General features: G+C 41.4%; 1 protein-coding gene across 3 annotated transcripts in view; it reads right to left on the bottom strand.

Annotated features, from left to right (window-relative positions):
* Nucleotides 1–22,109, bottom strand: part of ddx24 (DEAD (Asp-Glu-Ala-Asp) box helicase 24) — a 44,928-nt gene extending 22,819 nt beyond the window's left edge. For 2 of the 3 annotated variants that reach the window (XM_069916185.1, XM_069916187.1), the window contains exons 1-2: nucleotides 22,008–22,109; nucleotides 8,182–8,865 (exon numbers count right to left, since the gene is read on the bottom strand). In XM_069916185.1, coding sequence (XP_069772286.1) covers nucleotides 8,182–8,857 — 676 coding nt within the window. In that variant the 5' untranslated portion in view covers nucleotides 8,858–8,865; nucleotides 22,008–22,109. Of the gene's footprint in view, nucleotides 1–8,181; nucleotides 8,866–14,181; nucleotides 14,285–22,007 lie in introns of those variants that run through there. The other variant, XM_069916186.1, reaches the window with a different exon arrangement.
* Nucleotides 22,110–22,404: the final 295 nt, after the last annotated feature.

Raw genomic sequence — 22,404 nt, 5'->3', positions numbered from 1 at the left:
AAATTTAAGTGCTTTTTCTTGTAACAACATATATGCTATTAAAATGAATTTTTTTAGTCATTCCATCAACAATAATCTGTTCTAAATCTGTAAGATTTAAAAAAAAAATTTCAGATCCTAATTTCTCTCTTAAATAGGTTCTTAATAGAAAATAACAAAATGGCATGTTATGAGGAATATCATACTTAATTTTTAATTGATCAAATGACATTAATCTATCATTATCATAACAATCTCCAAATTTAGAAATTCCTTTATTATTCCAAATATTCAAAAAAAGTTATCTTTTGAAAAAATTAAGAGAGGATAAATTAATGGTGTTTCCATCAATTGCTAATTTAACTTTATTCCAAATATTAAACAAATGCTTCAATATTGGAGCACCTCTATCCATTGTTATTAATTTTGTTTCCCATTCATACATGAACTCTTCAGATATAGTTTCTCCAATTTTATTTAATTCAATTTCCACCCAAGATTATTTAGTTTTCGCAAACAAATAAACAAGAAATCTTAGTTGTGCTGCCTTATAATAATTCTTAAAATCAGGAAGCTGTAATCCTCCTCATTCATATTTCTATGTTCATATTTCTAATGATTTTCTTGCCATTTTTCCTTTCCAAAGAAACTTCCTAACTTGTTTATTTAAATCGTGAAAAAAACTTTGAGGTATAGAAATAGGTAAAGTCTGAAACAAATATTGAATTCTTGGAAAAATATTCATTTTAATACAATTAACTCTTCCAAAGAAAGCAATAGGCAAGTTTGCCCACTTTTTAAAATCTTCATCTATCTTCTTAAATAAAGGGATATAATTTAATTTATATAAATTTTTCAAATTATTATCAATATGTATACCTAAATATTTAATCTTATCTGTCCATTTAAATTGAATTCCTTTTTGACATTGTAAATAATTTCCTTGTACCAATTCCATTATTTCACTTTTATCCCAGTTTATTTTATATCCCGAAACTTCTCCATATTCAAACAATTGCTTATAAAGTCTAGGTAACGATAATTGTGGCTGAGTTAAATACACTAACACATCATCTGCAAATAAACTAATTTTATGTTCAACCTCGTTTATTACAAATCCTTTCAACTGTTGATCAGTACGATAGCCATAGCAAACAAAGCTGGAAATAGAGGACATCCTTGTCTACTCAATCTCGTTAAATTAAAAGATTGAGTCATCTGTCCATTTGTTAATAATTTGGCTTTAGGATTCTTATATAAAGCTTTAATCCAATTTATAAAACTCAGTCCAAAACCAAATTTACTCAAGACCTTAAATAAAAAATCTCATTCTAACCTATCGAAAGCCTTTTCTACATCTAAAGCCACTACTACACGTCTTTTTTCTTCTGTGCTAAATGAATTATACTTACTAACCTTACTATATTTCTCTGAAATTTGTCTATTTTTAACAAAACCTGTCTGATCTATATTTATTTATTCAAGAAGATAATCATTAATCCTTTTCGCTAATATGGTTGCTCTAATTTTATAATCAACATTTAATAATGATATAGGTTTATATGAAGCTGGTTTTAAATAGATCTCTATCTTTTTTTAGAAATAGCCATAAGGAATCAATAAATCTTTAAATTCTTTATAAAATTCAACTGGAAACCCATCCTTTCCTGGAGATTTATTGTTTTGTAAACAATTAAGTGCATCATAGACCTCTTGTGCAGTATAAAGATTATCTAAATCAACTTTACCTATTTCAGTCAATCTTGGTAATACTATTTGCGACAAATATGTTACGATTCAGATGTATATCATTCTTCATAAATTTCCTTAAATATTTCATTTATTTCTGTGGTTTAAATGTCACTTCACTGTTATTCTGTTGTATCGCATTAATTGTTCTGCTTTTAATTGCCAAGCTAAAACTTTATGGGATCATTCTCCTAGTTCATAATGTTTTTGTTTAGACTATAATTTCTCTGTTCTCTAAGTTAGCATTGTGATGTAATTTCTTATTAGTTAGCCATGAAAGACCCCAACAATGAAGACGCTGTTTACATCCAGTACCACACGGATGGCAGTCTCTTCAATCTGAGGCGCCTGCAAGCTCACACCAAGACACAAGAGAAACTTGTCCGTGAACTACTCTTTGCAGACGATGCCGCTTTAGTTGCCCATTCAGAGCCAGCTCTTCAGCGCTTGACGTCCTGCTTTGCGGAAACTGCCAAAATGTTTGGCCTGGAAGTCAGCCTGAAGAAAACTGAGGTCCTCCATCAGCCAGCTCCCCACCATGACTACCAGCCCCCCCACATCTCCATCGGGCACACAAAACTCAAAACGGTCAACCAGTTTACCTATCTCGGCTGCACCATTTCATCAGATGCAAGGATCGACAATGAGATAGACAACAGACTCGCCAAGGCAAATAGCGCCTTTGGAAGACTACACAAAAGAGTCTGGGAAAACAACCAACTGAAAAACCTCACAAAGATAAGCGTATACAGAGCCGTTGTCATACCCACACTCCTGTTCGGCTCCGAATCATGGGTCCTCTACCGGCATCACCTACGGCTCCTAGAACGCTTCCACCAGCGTTGTCTCCGCTCCATCCTCAACATCCATTGGAGCGCTTTCATCCCTAACGTCGAAGTACTCGAGATGGCAGAGGTCGACAGCATCGAGTCCACGCTGCTGAAGATCCAGCTGCGCTGGATGGGTCACGTCTCCAGAATGGAGGACCATCGCCTTCCCAAGATCGTGTTATATGGCGAGCTCTCCACTGGCCACCGTGACAGAGGTGCACCTAAGAAGAGGTACAAGGACTGCCTAAAGAAATCTCTTGGTGCCTGCCACATTGACCACCGCCAGTGGGCTGATATCGCGTCAAACCGTGCATCTTGGCGCCTCACAGTTTGGCGGGCAGCAACCTCCTTTGAAGAAGACCGCAGAGCCCACCTCACTGACAAAAGGCAAAGGAGGAAAAACCCAACACCCAACCCCAACCAACCAATTTTCCCCTGCAGCCGCTGCAACCGTGTCTGCCTGTCCCGCATCGGACTTGTCAGCCACAAACGAGCCTGCAGCTGACGTGGACTTTTACCCCCTCCATAAATCTTCGTCCGCGAAGCCAAGCCAAAGAAACTTCTATATTTATTCTCTGGTGATTTTTGAATTTCTTTTTCCAATACTGTTATTTCTTTTTCTAATTTATCTATATCTTTCATATATTCCTTTTTAATTTTTGAAATGTAACATAATTTGTCCTCGTAAATAAACTTTTAACACATCCCTGATAATATCTTTTGTTGAATGTAAATTTGTATCACAAAACAATTCTATATGTTGTCTTAAAAAAGAACAAAACTCTTCCCTTTTCAATAATAAAGAATTTAATCTCCATCTATATACTGAGTTTTGTTTTTCAGCAAATTCCAATTCAATCAACAATGGAGAATGATCAGATAATGTTCTTGTTTTATATTCAATATTCAAAATTCTCGGTTGATTTTGAGCCAAAAGCAAAAAAAAAATTCTAGAATATGTATCAAATCTATTAGACTAAAAGGAATAGTCTCTATCTTTAGGATGTATCCTTTTCCATATATCAATTTGATTCAAATCCTTCATTAAAAATAACAACGTTTTAGATGCTTTTGATTTAACTATTGTTCTTGATGCAAAGGATCCAAACAAAATTTAAAATCTACTCCTACTAACATATTTTCATGGACATCTGCTAAATTTAAAAAAGTGTCTTGTATAAATTTCTGATCATGTTTTTGATGCATATATATTTAACAAAGTCCATACCGCAGAAAATATTTGACAATTTACCATTACATATCTACCTGCCGGATCTGTAATTACATTTTGAATTTTAACTGGTGAATTTTTCTTAAAAATAAAATTGTCACTCCTCTTGCTTTAGAATTAAATGAAGAGAAATCTACCTGATCTATCCAATCTCTTTTTAATTTCAAATGCTCTTTTTCAATTAAATGACACTCTTGTAAAAAAGCAATATCTACTCCCAATTTCTTAATACAAGACAATTTTCTTTTTTATTTTCCCATTCATCCCATTAATATTAAAACTCAATCTTCACTGCTTCATTCATTTTCATTATCTATAATTTCTTAAAAGTTTATTTCTGTCACTCCTATCCACAAATTAAATTGGTCCTGAACATCAACATCTGCAATCAAAAAACACCAGAATTATTAAACATAAGCACATCATAAATGATTATTTAAAAAAAAAAGATAAAACAAAAATCTTCTCCAAAACGCTAGAGATACTAGCTTTACCACGGGTCGTGGTCAGACCATGGAAACGCATGCAGCCATCAGAAATCAATGAACACATCCCCTGACTCTTGCAGAGGAAAATAAAATTATTCAATTAACAATTCTTTCCATCAAGGAGAATAGAAAAAGAAAAAAGGGGGAATAACAACCACTCTCTTATACAATGAACAAATCAGCATCTTTTGTTACTTGAATTCTAAACAAGCTCTCTGCACACTCTTCAGGAAGTACTTGACTTGTAAAAAAACATATTCTGCTGATCTGGTAGAAATACTTTCAGAGTAGCTGGATAATGGAAAACAAATCTATAACCCTTTCCATATAGAACCTTCTTAACCAGATTAAAATCCTTTCTTCAGTAGAGTTTGACTCAAATCTTGTTAAAAATAAAGCTTATCCCTTTCATAATTCAAAGGTCCATGTTCTCAAGATCTTCTCATCACTAAATCAAAGTTTAAAAATCTAATTAGGATAGATTGAGGTCTCTGGTTAGGACTCGGCTTTGATCTCAAGGCTCTATGAGCTCTTTCAATTAAAATTTTATCCTCAAAACATTCTCCAAATATTTTCAGTATCCATTCTTGAAAAAAAAAATCAGATTACATCTTGACCTTCTTTGGCTTCGGACATCTCCACAAATTTAAAATTGTTTCTTTTACTATAATTTTCCAAAATGTCAACTTTGTCAAACAATTTTTCATTCACAGAAATCAAACTGGTCATTGTATCTTCATTTATATTTGATCTTTCTTCAATACGTTGTACTTCTTCTCGTACATCTTGAATTTTCTCTTCCACTATCAACACTTTGTGAAACATTATTTATGAATTTTGTCATATCTGTTCCAACTAGTTTCAATTCTGCAGTTAAAAGTTTAAAATTACTATCCAATGCATCAGAAAGTCTATCTATTTTAGCTTCAATTTTATTGATTTCTTTTTAAAAAATCTTTTTCTTGCCTTTTACTCTTACTTCTTCTGAACTTGACATTTCTTCTTCACTTCAATACTTGAGTCCTGGAGAAGTGTCAGCTTTGTGTTCTGAAGTGAAAATGTCAGAGTGGCCCTTTAAGAGATGAAGTTTTTTTCCCCCAATGTTTCCCCCCCTCTGCAACGCGCATGCGCGATGCTGCTTTAGCTTTTCCCCTGGTGTCTTTACAGGGCACCGCAGAGTGCTCCAGAGGAAGATCCCTCCATTGGGTCCTCACCAGCGGATCCTGAACCAACTTCAGTGGCCTGCTTCAATGACAAAGTAGGCCCAACCTCTCTTCTTTTCTTCTCTTCCGATTTTTTCCATTGGTAGCTTTGTAGCTTTTTCTTTTTTGGCGACATCTTTTTTTCTTGTGTTAATCACTTTAAAATAACTTTAAAACAATTTTTATAAAGTTAACTTTTTTCAATATGCACTTTTCTCAGTAAATATCACAGGAGTCGGTAGGTTGCGTGGTGCTCCTCAAGGCATCACGTGATGTTCCCCTGGGAACCCTGCTTTTGTTGCGTCTAGGGGCAGAGGGGGCCTGGGTAGATGAGCGGGAAATGATGGAGATGCAGGTAAGGGAGTTGAAGGTGGTAATGGGGAAGCCAGGTTTTTTGAAGGAGGAGGACTTTGTGGATGATTTGGAAGGAAGACTTCATCTTGGCAGCAGACATGATGGAGACAGAGGAATTGAGAGAAAGGAATAGAATGCAGGGTCAGTCTGCTTTATAATACAAGAGTGGCTCATTCAGTGGAAGTATTTTCATGTAAGTAAGCATATTTCAATTCCAAGCTCCACGAACAGAGTTGTTTCTGATTTTGACTACCACTTCAGTGCAACAATGAAATTTTAAATTTAATATATTTTAAAAATTAAGGCTTACAGCACAGTAACAGGTTCTTTTGGCCCAAGAGTGCATTCCGCCCAATTAACCTGCAACCCTGGTACGAAAGTGTGGGTGGAAACGAGTATCCGGAGGAAACTCTTGCAGACATGTGAAGAAAGTACAAACTCCTTAAAGACAATGGAGGATTTGAAACCCGGATGCTGGCGCTGTAAGTGTTGCGCTAACCGCTTTGCTATCCATGCCGCCCAGTTGAGGGGATGCTGCACTCTGAGGAATGGTTTTGTAGCTGGGAAATTGAACAAGCAGGTTTATTTTTTCCCATTCAGGTTGAACTGAACAAAACACTGGTTTTGGCTAATGTTTATTCTTAAAACAATATGCCATTAAAACAGATTATATTGTGGATCTCCTGAAGCAAATTGATTGCCATACTTTCTTTTCTTTGGCTTGGCTTCGCGGACGAAGATTTATGGAGGGGGTAAAAAGTCCACGTCAGCTGCAGGCTCGTTTGTGGCTGACCAGTCCGATGCGGGACAGGCAGACACGATTGCAGCGGTTGCAAGGGAAAATTGGTTGGTTGGGGTTGGGTGTTGGGTTTTTCCTCCTTTGCCTTTTGTCAGTGAGGTGGGCTCTGCGGTCTTCTTCAAAGGAGGCTGCTGCCCGCCAAACTGTGAGGCGCCAAGATGCACGGTTTGAGGCATTATCAGCCCACTGGCGGTGGTCAATGTGGCAGGCACCAAGAGATTTCTTTAGGCAGTCCTTGTACCTTTTCTTTGGTGCACCTCTGTCACGGTGGCCAGTGGAGAGCTCGCCATATAATACGATCTTGGGAAGGCGATGGTCCTCCATTCTGGAGACGTGACCCATCCAGCGCAGCTGGATCTTCAGCAGCGTGGACTCGATGCTGTCGACCTCTGCCATCTCGAGTACCTCGACGTTAGGGGTGTGAGCGCTCCAATGGATGTTGAGGATGGAGCGGAGACAACGCTGGTGGAAGCGTTCTAGGAGCCGTAGGTGGTGCCGGTAGAGGACCCATGATTCGGAGCCGAACAGGAGTGTGGGTATGACAACGGCTCTGTATACGCTTATCTTTGTGAGGTTTTTCAGTTGGTTGTTTTTCCAGACTCTTTTGTGTAGTCTTCCAAAGGCGCTATTTGCCTTGGCGAGTCTGTTGTCTATCTCATTGTCGATCCTTGCATCTGATGAAATGGTGCAGCCGAGATAGGTAAACTGGTTGACCGTTTTGAGTTTTGTGTGCCCGATGGAGATGTGGGGGGGCTGGTAGTCATGGTGGGGAGCTGGCTGATGGAGGACCTCAGTTTTCTTCAGGCTGACTTCCAGGCCAAACATTTTGGCAGTTTCCGCAAAGCAGGACGTCAAGCGCTGAAGAGCTGGCTCTGAATGGGCAACTAAAGCGGCATCATCTGCAAAGAGTAGTTCACGGACAAGTTTCTCTTGTGTCTTGGTGTGAGCTTGCAGGCGCCTCAGATTGAAGAGACTGCCATACTGATCTACTTAATAATACCCTCTATAATCAGTGGTTCTCAACCTTTTTCTTTCCTCTCACATATCACTTTAAGTAATCCCTATGCCATCAGTGCTCTGTGATTAGTAAAGGATTGCTTAAACGGGGTATGTGAGTAGAAAGGGAATGTTGAGAACCACTGCTCTAGACCCAATTGTTACTGAAATATTTTGCTTGAGAAAAATTGTCATTGGCCCGTTTTCTTTGGAGTTATGAAACCATGCACATAATGAGTTAATTAGGTATGATTACAACAGTGGTTTTCAAACTTTTTCTTTCCACCCACATACTACTTTAAGCAATCCCTTACTAATCACAGAGCAGCTACGGCATAGGGATTACTTAAGGTAGTATGTGAGTGGAAAGAAAAAAGGTTGAGAACCACTGCTCTATATTGAAGATATTCCAACAGGTGGAGCCAATTTACACGTTCTGAGAATATGAATGACCTAGATGAATGCAAATCTTTTCCAATGCATCAAAAAATGCTTTTAACCACTTATTCATTATATAATCTTGTACTTTTTTTTACATTTTTAAACCACTAACCTGTTTCTGCTGCACCAAGTATATCAAGTTTATCTCTAATAGCTGGTGGCAAAACCAAGGCTTGGATAGGAGTAGGAGAACTGTAACCAAGTGAACTCAGTGCCTGAAGTACTGGCTCTGGGACGAATAGATCTTTCCAGGCAGAAACATCGGTCATCTGCTCAGATGAACATGAATATTTGGTCCAGTTTTTCACTTTCTCGTCGAGCCTGACGGATCGAGAACCTCTTGTTTTCTTCTTCTTTTTTCTTGGAACTATCGTATTATTGGTTTTTACTCCTTTTGTATCATTTTTATCTGAACATTTAAGTTCATTGATATCTTCAGAAAGATTAATACTATCCTCCTCCACTTCAGCAGCTTGACTATTGAATTTTTTCTTCTTTCTTTTTATCTTTGTTTTTTTGGTTGATGTTGGCAAATCAAATCTACTAACTTTCTGCTTTTTTGGCAAAGATTTTATCTCCTCTGAATTATCAGAAGTTCGTTTTTTGACTTTCTTTGTTGATTTAGTAGCATCAATCAACTCGTAATCTGAAAGCTCTTCACAACAGACGAGCCCTTCCAAATCATCCTCACCAAAACAACTTGCATCTATTGCAAATGGCTTCCATTGTCCTGTTTCTTTAATTTTCCTTACATGGGCTTTTGGCAACTTCTTTCTTCGTTCTTTCATGTTGACTTCTAAAATAAAAAAACAATTCATAAACTTGCTTTGTTGCAAAAGCTACCATGTGTTTTCCTCAACCAGTGCAGATTGAGAGAACAACAGAAAATAAATTTAGTGCTTCAGAAAATGTACATTACATTGTAAAGTGAAATAGGGCTAGTTTGAAGCCCCTACCCACAACAAAAATTAGGCATACAGTATACATCACATAATTTTGTCAATTTAATCTACAAATTTATTCTATCTCAGCTGATTTGGTTATATGACAACAAGGGAAACCAGAAACCACTGTAGGACGCAGTGGTTCACATACTTCTCAGAGCTCATGAAACTGCCTTCAGGACACGAGGCAAGATGGTACTAAGATTAGCCAGGGCTGAATTCTCCCGTGCAATCCAGCTGTATGACACCAACGATACGAGATGCATGTGGCAAGGGATCAAGACCATAACAGATTACAGGACAACTTTGGAAGTCAAAGTCAAACCCCTCAAAGTATATCCGCTGGCAAGCCTTCTTCATGATTGAATCGACATGGAGCTCCCGGAAAGATCTTCAGAGAAGGTGACGCTCAGGAATATGAAGTTCTTTACTATCTCCACTGTGATATAGAGAATTTAGGTTAAAAAGACTTAAGTTAAAATGTGATGATTAATCATAAACAGGGAAGCCAGAACGGACAGAGAGTTTACTAGCAGTCAAGGACAGAAGGAGCTGCTGAATATGTTTTTTTAAACCTATCTTTTCATGGTCATAGTGAGAGACATGCAGGAGACAAAGGATTGATAAGAAGTGTGAGAAACAGAATTCAGTGAATGTAGAGTTCACAGCGTACGTAACGAACGTGATAATTAATAATGCAGTTATACTTAGAATGTTTTTGTAATACTAACCAATTAAAACAGTATTAATAAGAAGGGGAAGGGCAAATAATAAAGGTATAAAAATCAATGCACTGTATGTATCGGGGCTTAACTGGTGAGAAACCAGTTGAGTCCAACTCTGCAGACTTGTAAATAAAGCTTGTCGTGTCATCAGTTTTAAAGAGACTCATGTGTGAGAAGTTTTATTTCTGACAAATGGGGGCTCGTCCGGGATCTACACTCCGGCCGTGAGGGGAGGCGAGAAGAGGGACATCGGAGGCGGTGCACCCCGCTGAGTTCAGCGGCTCCTAGTCCCTTGCTCGTCGCTTCGGGCGGCTTGAGCGAGTGGTATCCGGACAGGGTGACACGACAAGACGGAGAGGAGAAGGGTGACGGTTCAATCCCCGGGAAGACACCGGTAAGTGACGACTTACGATTGTGGTGTGGGGATTGGGTAACAGGTGTAACGGGATACACCTGTTTGGATAAAAACCTAACGGAATAGATTAAGTATAGATCTTTTGTCGTTGTGTGAGGACCCTGTCGCGGGACTCTAGGATAGACCCTAGGGAAACCTCGGCGGTAACCGAAGGAGGGACAGCACCTCCGACGAAGTGCCGAGAAGAGAGGGGTCAACCCCAGGAAAACCTCAGCGGTAACCGAAGGAGGGACAGCACCTCCGACGAGGCGTCTGAGAGGAAGGGAGTAGGGTCCAGAGCGAGAGGGTCCTCAGCAACGATAAACAGATCTAGGTGGGAAAATGGGAGGATCAAAATCTAAGGGCTCGTCTGAAAATTCAGGACAATTCCTGGGAGTACCCCTTGACAGCCCTTTGGGGAGAATGTTTGAAAATTGGGATAGTAATAGATATCGGGACAAAAACAAGAAAAAGATGGTCCAATATTGTCTCCTTTGGTCAAAACAACCTATTAAAGGTTCCTCGGTCTGGTGGCCGAAATTTGGATCTGATGAGGATTGGGTTAGACAAGCATTAAACATATATGTAAATTCGAGACCAAAGGTGAATCAAGAAGAGTCAGCATATGCATTTTGTTGGGTTCCCTGGCCAGGATCCTTAACAGAATGTTTTAAATTGAGAGTGGCAGGAGAAAAGAAATGGGAACCTCTGGACAACCTTCCCCCTCCTTATATTCCCCCGGTGCCTACTGCGCCCGAGGAAAGCTTATTACCGGAGGGGAAAGGTGATGAATCTGATTGCCCCGAAGGGGGCCGGGATAAAAAGGATGAATTAAGGGAGTCGGACCCTAAACTTCCACCGGTAAACCGACCCTGGACAAGATCCCAGACTGGTCCAGGACCATCAAAGTTTTCAATAAACCTAAATCCCCTGAGAGAAGTTCCTATGGGAGGACCGGGAGGGGGAACGGGATATGTGAATGTTCCCCTAACTAGTACAGAGGTGCGGGGATTTAAGAAAGAAATGAAAAAGTTATTGGAAGATCCTATAGGACTGGCTGAACAGCTTGACCAATTCTTGGGACCAAACACATATACGTGGGAAGAGATGCAGGCAATAATGGGAACATTATTTTCACCCCAGGAGAGGCAGATGATTCGACGGGCTGCCCTCCTCATGTGGGAATATGAACAACCTGGGGACCCTAGACCCCATGAACAAAAATATCCCTTAAATGAACCCAGGTGGGACAAACGAACACCTGAGGGATTGGCAAGTATGAGACAATATAGAGAGTGGACAATTAAAGGGATACGGGAGGCTGTGCCAAAGGGTCACAATTTTACCAAGGCATTTGGGAACCACCAGGGGAAAGACGAGTCCCCTACTGATTTTTTGGAGAGGGTGAGAAAGAATGTCCAACAGTATGCTGGTGTGGACCCTAGTACACCAATGGGTGAACAGCTTATTCGAATTGAATTTGTTTCCAAATCATGGCAAGACATTAGAAAGAAACTAGAAAAGGAGGAGGACTGGAGTGAAAAACCCCTAAGTGAACTGTTAAAAAAGGCACAAAAAGTATATGTGCAGAGAGAAGAAGAAGATCAAAAGAAGACGACAAAGGTTATGGTACAGACTATCCGACAGATGAATGCTGAATCCAGAGGGGAAAGAAAACAAAACCTTCCTCTAAACAATCCAAAATATCCAAGAGAGGGAAGACCCCGGAGGTTTGTTAAGTGCTATTACTGCAATGAGGAAGGACACTTTAAGAGGGAATGCCCCCGATACAAGAGGGAATTGCGTGCCCTCGAACTTATGGAAGAAGATTAGGGGTGTCAGGGGTTCCAAATGTTAGGGACCAAATATAAGAGGGAACCCCTGGTAAAACTAAAAATTGGTCCCAAGGGAGAAGAGGTGGTGTTTATGGTGGACACAGGAGCGGAAAGAAGTAGTGTAATAACTGTGCCAATCGGAACTGAGCCTATAAAAAGTAATTTGACAATTTCTGGGATAGAAGGGGCTCCCAGAATGGTATCAATAATTCCCCAAGTAACAGTGAAACTGGAAGAAAGAGAAGGGGTACAAGACCTCTTGTTATTACCTTCGGCTGGATTTAACCTCCTAGGAAGGGACTTACAGGCTCTCCTAGGTTTGGGTGCTCTCCCTGTGGACGGAGAAGTGCGAGTCCACCTCTGCGCTTTAAAGGAAGAGGATGAACGGCAGATTGACGAGAGAGTCTGGTATAAGGAGGGAAATCGAGGAGGTCTGGACATCCCACCTTTACATGTCACATTAATACCAGGTCATCAGCCGGTAAGGAAACGTCAGTATCCTATTTCTTTGGAAGGGAGAAAAGGGCTACAGCCGGTAATTGAGACTTTAATACGAGACGGACTATTAGAAGAATGCATGTCACCTTATAACACCCCTATACTCCCAGTAAAAAAGTCAGATGGATCCTATCGCCTAGTTCAGGATCTAAGAAGTTTGAATGCTATTGTTCAGACCCGCCACCCAGTGGTGCCTAATCCCTATACTATTATGAGTCGGATTCCCCCAGACCATGAGTGGTTTAGTGTTATCGACTTGAAGGATGCCTTCTGGACTTGTCCGTTAGAAGAGGAAAGTAGAGATATGTTTGCGTTTGAATGGGAAAATCCATGGACAGGTAGACGGAGACAGTTTCGGTGGACTGTATTGCCCCAAGGGTTCACTGAATCTCCAAACCTGTTTGGACAAATGCTAGAACAAATCCTGATGGACTATCCACAATCTGATGATTCCCAACTAATGCAGTATGTGGATGATTTACTATTATCAGGACCCAAGGAACAAGAAATGAGGAGAGAGACCATTAGACTCTTGAATTATCTGGGGAAAAAGGGTCTACGAGTGTCCAGAAACAAGTTACAGTTTGTTGAGAAAACTGTGATATATCTGGGACACCAGATAAGTAAAGGACAGAAACGGATTACCCCTGAACGAATTGCGGGAATCACTAGAATGCCTTTACCCCGTAATAAGAAGGAAATAAGACAATTCCTGGGACTCTTAGGATACTGTAGGTTATGGATAGAGGACTACTCAGCTTTGGTGAAGTTTATGTATGATAAACTGACAAATGAAAATGACTATCCATTGAAATGGACCCAGGAGGAGGAGGGATGGTTCGAGGACTTGAAACATCGCCTAACACGAGCCCCAGTGCTCACTCTGCCCTCTTTAAAACAGCCCTTCCAGCTATTTGTCACTCATAACCAAGGAACAGCTGTGGGAGTTTTAACACAGGAAAAAGGCGGTCAGCGACACCCAGTAGCTTTCCTTTCCAAAATGATGGACCCAGTGTCTCGCGGATGGCCGACGTGTATCCAGGGCTGCTGCTCTGTTGGTAGAGGAAGCACGTAAACTTACTTTTGGAGGAAAGATGACTGTGTACACCTCCCATTCTGTAAGTGTTTTATTAACACAAACTGCCCATCGATGGCTGACTGATTCTCGCATATTAAAGTATGAAACCATTTTAATGGTTGGAGAAGATTTACAGTTTGCAAAAATTAATAGCTGCAACCCAGCTCAATTTTTATACGGCAGTGAAACAGAGAAAGAGGTGGAGCATGACTGTGTCGAGTTGACAGATCTTCAGACCAAGACCCGAGAAGACCTTTGCGATACTCCGCTGGGAGAAGGATATGAATTCTACATTGACGGCTCCGCCAGATGTGTTGACGGAATGAGAAGAAATGGGTATGCTATAATAGAAGGAAATACTTGGAAAGTAGTAGAATCCACGAGACTACCCGGAAGCTGGTCAGCACAATCCTGTGAACTATATGCCTTGCAGAGAGCCCTCAGAATACTGGCAAAGAAAATTGGAACAATTTACACAGATTCCAAATACGCATACGGGGTAGTGCATACCTTTGGTAAGATCTGGAAGGAGCGTGGTCTAATTACATCAAGAGGAAAGGAATTGGCACACGAACAGATGATTACTCTGACTCTAGAAGCCTTAACATTACCCCAAGAAATAGCAGTGGTCTACATACCAAGCCATCAAAGGGGAGATAACCCGACAGCAATTGGAAACAGACTGGCTGATGAAGAAGCCAAAAGAGCAGCCATGCAACAAGAAGTCCGTTTGCTGACTTTAATCCCAATAAGGCAAGGCATAAAGACAGCTCCCATTTTCACTGCTAAGGAAGAAAAGAACATGGATCAGCTGGGCGCAAGCCAGTTACCTGATGGAACATGGAAAACACCAGATGGAAGAATTGTTCTAAATAAAGAAATAACTCGCAATATTTTAAAACACCTGCATCAACAGAGCCACTGGGGCACCCAAGCCTTATGTGACACAGTGCTTCGAGAATATGTGTGTAAGGGAATCTACACCTTGGCCCAACAAGAGGTGCAAAATTGTTACCTATGCACAAAAATTAATAAGAAGATAATGAGGACAGGGACCATGGGAGGTCAACCATTAGCCATACGCCCTTTTCAACGTATCCAGATCGACTTCACAGAGTTACCTCAAGTTCAAAGATGGAAATATCTGTTGGTGATAATAGATCACTTTACCCGATGGGTAGAAGCCTTCCCAACAATAAATACTACAGCCTCTACAGTAGCTCGCCTCCTCCTAGAGCAGATAATCCCCAGATATGGTATAATGGATTCTATAGACTCAGACAGGGGTCCACATTTTTCTTCAAAAATCCAGCAATTGATTTGTGATGCATTACAGGTCTCTTGGAAATTACATACCCCTTGGCATCCACAAAGCTCAGGGAAGGTCGAGCGTATGAATGGAACACTAAAAATCCAATTGACAAAGTTAATGGTGGAAACTAAAATGCCTTGGATAAAGTGTCTGCCCCTAGCCTTATTAAGAATTCGTACTGCCCCACGAAAAGATGTAGGGCTGTCCCCTTATGAAATGATGTTTGGGCTTCCCTTCTGGAGTACAGTTGAGGGGTGTCCCACCTTGGGGGAAGGGGATATATTTGTTAGGAACTATTTACAGGCACTGTCACGCTCTCTTACAGATTTACGAAAGAGAGGACTATTGGCACAAACACCGCCTCTAGACTTTTCTTTACACAAAGTGGAACCAGGAGACTGGATTCTTATCAAGACCTGGAAGACTGAAAAACTCCAGCCCCAGTGGGAAGGTCCATACCAAGTTCTCTTAACTACAGAAGCTGCAGCACGAACAAGAGAGAAGGGGTGGACACACGCATCCAGATTTAAGGGACCTGTAGAGGCGCCACAGGACCCTAATACGAACTCAGATTGGACTTGTATTCCTGGAGAAAAACCTCTTACCTTACGATTTCGCAAAAAGACTTAATTCACAATGTTATTGTTATGTTCTTTGATTTTTCTTAGTTTGCCTATGTCTTTATCAGGTGTGAAATGTAAGAAATGCAGAGATACAGTGGTCCTGTTTCAGGACCACATTTGGGGAAGAAAGGAAGGTAATTTCATTTCCCATACCTCAGTTCCTGAGAAATGCTGGGCAGAAAATACCACCCAACATCCATATACCCCTTGTGTGGAAAAAGAAGGAAATAATATGGGTCATTATATACAGATTCCTAATACCACTCCTTTCCCTCTTAACGGTTGGAAAGGTGACTCAAGCCCACCATGCCCTGATGGACTCTGGTTTTGCATACACCAACGTACTGTTCCAATGAGAAGTTACACTCCACACTCGAAATTGCCTGTCCCTTTAAGACAGCCGGACTTAGTTCGAGTCCATCCAAATAACCATGTAAGTTTCGGTAATGCAATTGAGGGAGATAACCTTTTTGTAGATCTGGCAACTAAAATTGCAGGAACTTTTAATGTAACTAATTGTTGGGTCTGCGGGGGTCCACGGATGTCAGAACAATGGCCTTGGTGGGGAGAACCTCTCAATTCATTGACCATGATTTCCCGCATTTGGACAACTAACCGAACGAGATCAATCAAGAGAAACCTGGTCTCTCTCTAATGTCCCCTCTGGTTTTTATTGTCTCTCACGAGCCGGCAAATACCCAGTAGGAGAAAGTCCCTGCAAGGCTGTATGGATTCGCATTTCGCCTGGTGTTTTCACTTGGTTTCCTAAACCTCAGACTTGGTTCTTATCTACTGTTTTTAAAACTAATTGCCTACCCCTGTCTAATAGCAGTATTCAGTTTTGGAATTGTACCACTTCCACCATCACAGGACCATACCAATCAAATCCTGTTCTTAAAAGAGTTTGGGAAAGGGGGTATGGAGTATCCCCAAATGGATTATTCTGGGTATGTGGTAATAAAGCTTATACTCGTCTTCCCTCACAGTGGAGTGGAACTTGTTTCCTAGGAATAATCCGCCCAGAATTTTTCCTTCTACCCCACGATCACGGTCATAAATTAGGCGTGAAGGTCTTTGATACATTACATCGTGAACCCCGCTCTACCACGGTACATTTGGGAGAATGGAGAGATGATTGGCCTCCAGAGCGCATAATTCAATATTATGGTCCCGCTACATGGGCTCAAGATGGATCTTGGGGTTATCGTACTCCTATATATATGTTAAATCGCATAATTCGCTTACAAGCAGTGCTTGAAATTGTTACAAATCAAACAGCTATAGCCCTGCAATTACTTGCATCCCAGCAAGGTCAAATGCGCTCTGCTATATATCAGAACCGTCTAGCCCTAGACTATCTCCTAGCCACGGAAGGAGGTGTATGTGGCAAACTTAATTTGACTAACTGCTGCTTACAGATTGATGATAATGGAAAAGCCGTTCGTAAAATCGCTGATAATATTCGTACATTGTCCCATGTACCGGTTCAAACCTGGCATCCTTTCCCACAATTTAATTGGATGGACAAATGGTTTGGAGGAACCTGGTGGCGTACCTTCTTGTGGGTCATCGGAGGTATTTTATTCCTCCTACTTATTTTGCCCTGTATTATTCCCTGTCTACGCAGCCTGGTGATTTTCATGGTCGAACAAGCTATGCAACCAGGGGGGATGGGAGACCCTGTAAGACTTTTATTTCAGCGTGAGATTAATGTATCATAAAACATTTCTCTTCCCTAGCTTAGAATCCCCATTCATATCTATACATATATTCAACACATTTTAAAGAGAGAAAGGGGTGGATTGTGATATAGAGAATTTAGGTTAAAAAGACTTAAGTTAAAATGTGATGATTAATCATAAACAGGGAAGCCAGAACGGACAGAGAGTTTACTAGCAGTCAAGGACAGAAGGAGCTGCTGAATATGTTTTTTTAAACCTATCTTTTCATGGTCATAGTGAGAGACATGCAGGAGACAAAGGATTGATAAGAAGTGTGAGAAACAGAATTCAGTGAATGTAGAGTTCACAGCGTACGTAACGAACGTGATAATTAATAATGCAGTTATACTTAGAATGTTTTTATAATACTAACCAATTAAAACAGTATTAATAAGAAGGGGAAGGGCAAATAATAAAGGTATAAAAATCAATGCACTGTATGTATCGGGGCTTAACTGGTGAGAAACCAGTTGAGTCCAACTCTGCAGACTTGTAAATAAAGCTTGTCGTGTCATCAGTTTTAAAGAGACTCATGTGTGAGAAGTTTTATTTCTGACATCCACTGCTGACCCCTCAATGAGAACTGGTTTGTGTTCTCCTGGTTTCCCCTTCCCCAGAAGTCCACAATCAATTCCTTAGTTTTGCTAACATTGAGTGCAAGGTCAGTGTAACACTGCTCAACTAGCTGAACTATCTCATTCCTGCACACTTCCCTACTGCCTTCTGCGATTCTGCCAAAGACTGTGGTGTCATCCGCAAATTTGTACATGCCATTTGAATTATATCTAGCCAGACAGTCATGGGGGTAGAGAGAGCAGAACAGTGGGCTAGTATGCATCTTTGAGGTGCACCTGAGTTGATTGTCAGTAAGGAAGAGACATTATTACCGATTCGCACTGACTGTACTCTTTTGATGAGGAAGTCAAGGATCCAAGTGCGGAAACCCAGGTTTTAACATAACAATTACAGCACGGAAACAGACCATTAGGCCCTTCTAGTCCGCACCGAACCAAACACTCCTCTCTAGTCCCACCTACCTGCACAATGACCATAACCCTCCACCTTCTTCTCATCCATTTACCTGTCCAGCTTTTTCTTAAATAATAAAATTGACTCTGCCGCCACTATTTCTCCCAGAAGCTCATTCCACACCACTCTCTGAGTAAAGAAGTTCCCCCTCATGTTACCTCTAAACCTCTGCCCCTTAACTCATGTCCTCTTGTTTCAATCTCTCCTACTCTTAACAGAAATAGTCTATCCACATCCACTCTGTCTATCCCTTTCATAATCTTAAATACCTCTATCAAATCCCCTCTCAACCTTCTACGCTCCAAAGAATAAAGACCCAATCTCCCCAATCTCTCCCTGTTTTGAAGCTTATTAACCAGTACTGAGGGGATTATGGTGTTGATAGCTGATCTAGAATGGATGAAAGGCAGCCCAATGTATGAATTGTCATTCTCCGGGTTATCCAAGGCTGAGTGGAGAGCCAGTGAGATTGCATCCACTGTGGAGTGATCATGGCAGAAGGTGAATTGCAGTGAGTCCAAGTCTACTTCGGTATAAGTTAATTCTGGCCATGACCAACCTCTCAAACCATTTCAGCCCAGTACACGCGAGAGCTACTGGGCAATAGTCATTGAGGCAGCTCACTCTACTCTTCTTGGGCAGTTTGATTGATGTTCTTTTGAAGTGAGTGGGAGCCTCCGACTGTAGCAATGAGATTGAAAATGTCCATGAACACTCCTGCTAGTTGACTGGAACAGATTTTCAGTACCCTGCCAGGTACACTCATCAGGGTCTGATGCCTTGTGAGAGTTCACCCTCTTGAAAGATGTTTTGATGTTGGCCTCAGAGACCGACCGACATGGCCTACAGATGGAATAATACCACCGATGATGTTATAGCCTTGCTCCCCACTCTGTCCTGGCCCACCCGCTTGGCGTTTAACACAATCATACTCTATAAGCTCATGGAGAAGTTGTCCTTGCTGGGACTCAACAGCCCTCTCTGCAATTGGATTCTGGACTTCCTCACAGAAAGACCAATCTATCCAGGTTAGCAGCAGAACATTGATCGCCATAATGTTGAGCACAGGCCTGTGTGCTCAGTCCGCTCATGTTCATGCTACTGACCCACAACAGCAATGCTAGATCCAGTTCTAACAGAGACATCAAGTTTGCAAATAACGTGACAGTAGTTGGTCTCATCAGAAACAATGTGTCATACTACAAAGAGGTAGAAAATCTTGTGAAATTGTTTGAAAATAACCTGAGTCTCAACATGGACAAGATGAAGAAGATGATTGTGTACTTCAGGACCATAGTTGACCACCCTCCTCTACACAATAATAGCTTGATAGAGGAGAGATTAGAGAGCACAAAGTTCATTGGAGTCAACTTAAGAAATGATCTATCCTGGCCCAAAACACCTATCACTTGTCAGGTATGCACGATGATGACACTGCCTGAGAAGACTGAGGTGGACAAGGCTACTAGTCACCATCCTGTCAACTCTCTACAGAACCTTTATCGAGAACGTCCCGGTCGGCTGCATTACAGTGTGTTATGGTTACAGTAGAGTATCACATCATAGATCAATTCCCCAGGGCCATAAGAAAAGCAGAGGATTACTGGGGTCTCCATTGCTCATATTTGAATTACTGGGATCTCTGTGTAATGAGGGCTTGCAAAAAAAAGTGAAGACCCCTACCACCCCGCACACAGCATCTTTCAGCTATTCCCAATGGAAAAAAAGATACAGAAGCATCAGAGGTGGACCTGTCAGTCTGAAAAACAGCTTCTTACTACTGGCAGTAAGACTGATGAACAACTGATGAACTGCTCATACGCAATAGCCTGAATATGCCTGGGATTGTCTGATCTCAGAAGCTAAGCAGGCACAAGACTGGTCAGTTCTTAAAGGGGAGACCACCCTTCAACTCCAGGTGTTATAGATTCCTGTGAGGGGCGCTGAACAGAGTGGCGACTCCGCCTGACTTACAGTAGACAAAAGTTAAAGAATTTCATGTATGTTCCATTCTAAATGTAATATTACTTGACAATAATGGAACCTTTGCCTCAAACAAACCCTCCGTGACTCACTGTATAACAATAATATGAATTAATTTTAACAATTGTATCGTTTATCTGTATGCGTTATATGTCTGCAATGTGTTGCAATGAGGACCAGAAAAGGTTGTTTCTTCAGGTTGTATTTGTAAAATCAGAAGATAAACTTGAACTCATTTGGTAAATGACTACAGTAATAATAAGAAAGCAGCCTCTCTTCTCAAGGAAGACTACTACCTAGGCCAAGCCCTCTTCACACTGCTACCATCAGGCAAAAGGGACAGGAGCCTGAATTTGAGTAGCCAGTGGCACAATGATTCCTTCTTCCCCCCCCCCCGCCATCAGATTTCTGAATGAAAAATTAACCATATTTTGTCTTTCTCTGCCATTACATTTTATTTATTTCATAATGAGGTTTATACAAATGTTTGCAGAGTGATGCTGCTGCAAAACCAACGAAATTCGTGATATGTTCATGACAATAAATTCCGATTACTGTGTCTCAGCGAGGACGAGACCAGGCCTGGGAAGATTTGCGATTTTAACTCACTTTTGGCCAAGACAGTAAGTAAATACTAAAATCTGTAGGTACCGTGGTTGGAGCAACTCAGCTGGTCAAACAAGGCAGTAACTAAAATCTGTAGATAACGTGGTTGGATCAACTCAGCTGGTCAAACAAGGCAGTAACTAAAATCTGTAGATAACGTGGTTGGAGCAACTCAGCTGGTCAAACAAGGCAGTAACTAAAATCTGGAGATAACGTGGTTGGAATAACTCAGCTGGTCAAACAAGGCAGTAACTAAAATCTGTAGATAACGTGGTTGGAATAACTCAGCTGATCAAATAAAGCAGTAACTAAAATCTGTAGATAACGTGGTTGGAGCAACTCAGCTGGTCAAACAAGGCAGTAACTAAAATCTGTAGATAACGTGGTTGGAATAACTCAGCTGGTCAAACAAGGCAGTAACTAAAATCTGTAGATAACGTGGTTGGAATAACTCAGCTGATCAAACAAGGCAGTAACTAAAATCTGTAGATAACGTGGTTGGAATAACTCAGCTGATCAAATAAAGCAGTAACTAAAATCTGGAGATAACGTGGTTGGAGCAACTCAGCTGGTCAAACAAGGCAGTAACTAAAATCTGTAGATAACGTGGTTGGAATAACTCAGCTGATCAAATAAAGCAGTAACTAAAATCTGTAGATAACGTGGTTGGAATAACTCAGCTGATCAAATAAAGCAGTAACTAAAATCTGTAGATAACGTGGTTGGAGCAACTCAGCTGGTCAAACAAGGCAGTAACTAAAATCTGTAGATAACGTGGTTGGAATAACTCAGCTGATCAAATAAAGCAGTAACTAAAATCTGGAGATAACGTGGTTGGAGCAACTCAGCTGGTCAAACAAGGCAGTAACTCAGCGTGGAATCCAGATGGAACCGAAACTATGCTCGCACCGCGTGGTTCTTCATCTGATCCGGATACCTGGACCGTGCGAAGCGAGTCGCCGGCCAAACAACCCCTTTCCAGCCGCCTAAAATACCAGACGCTCGCCGGGAACGCTGGAGGAGCTCAGCCGGGCTCGCAGTCAGTCTCCAGCGGACGGACGGCTCGGGCCCTCCCTCAGGATACCGGACTCGCAGCTCAGCTGGCAGTGCAGCCCCGTCAATGACATCGGCGACAGCCACCGACTTCGCCCCCCCGACCCCGACCCCGCGCACCGCGGTGGTGCCCTTACCCGAGCCACGTGGTCCGACCACCGACTCAGCACGACTCCGGCGGCTCTCACTTCCCCGGCGTCACACGGCAACGGCCAATCGCGAACGGCGATACTCCGAGGTGGCCGAGGGAGTGAAAAAACTTTATTGACAGTTCATCTGGACAAAAGGTCAGTCAGATCTTAAGTGTCGACGGAAGGTGGACGGTGTCCGAGCTGCTGAGTTTCTCCAGCACCTCTGTATCTTTGTTTCTCTGTAACACAGACCGTTGACTTTAGGCTGGTGACTAGGGAGGGATCTCTAGGCCGGCCAGAAAGAATCCAGGGTGAGATCTTCAGACCAATGCAAGGTGACCAGGGAGAGATCTGCTGTTGGAGGGAAGTGATCCTGAAGAAGTCTCAGATTCAGATGAGATTC

The sequence above is a fragment of the Narcine bancroftii genome, chromosome 2 (assembly GCF_036971445.1).
Source record: "Narcine bancroftii isolate sNarBan1 chromosome 2, sNarBan1.hap1, whole genome shotgun sequence".
In the NCBI taxonomy this organism is placed as follows: Eukaryota; Metazoa; Chordata; class Chondrichthyes; order Torpediniformes; family Narcinidae; genus Narcine; species Narcine bancroftii.
Note: the sequence above shows the minus strand (reverse complement) of the source record. Positions and strands in the feature narration are given on the sequence as shown.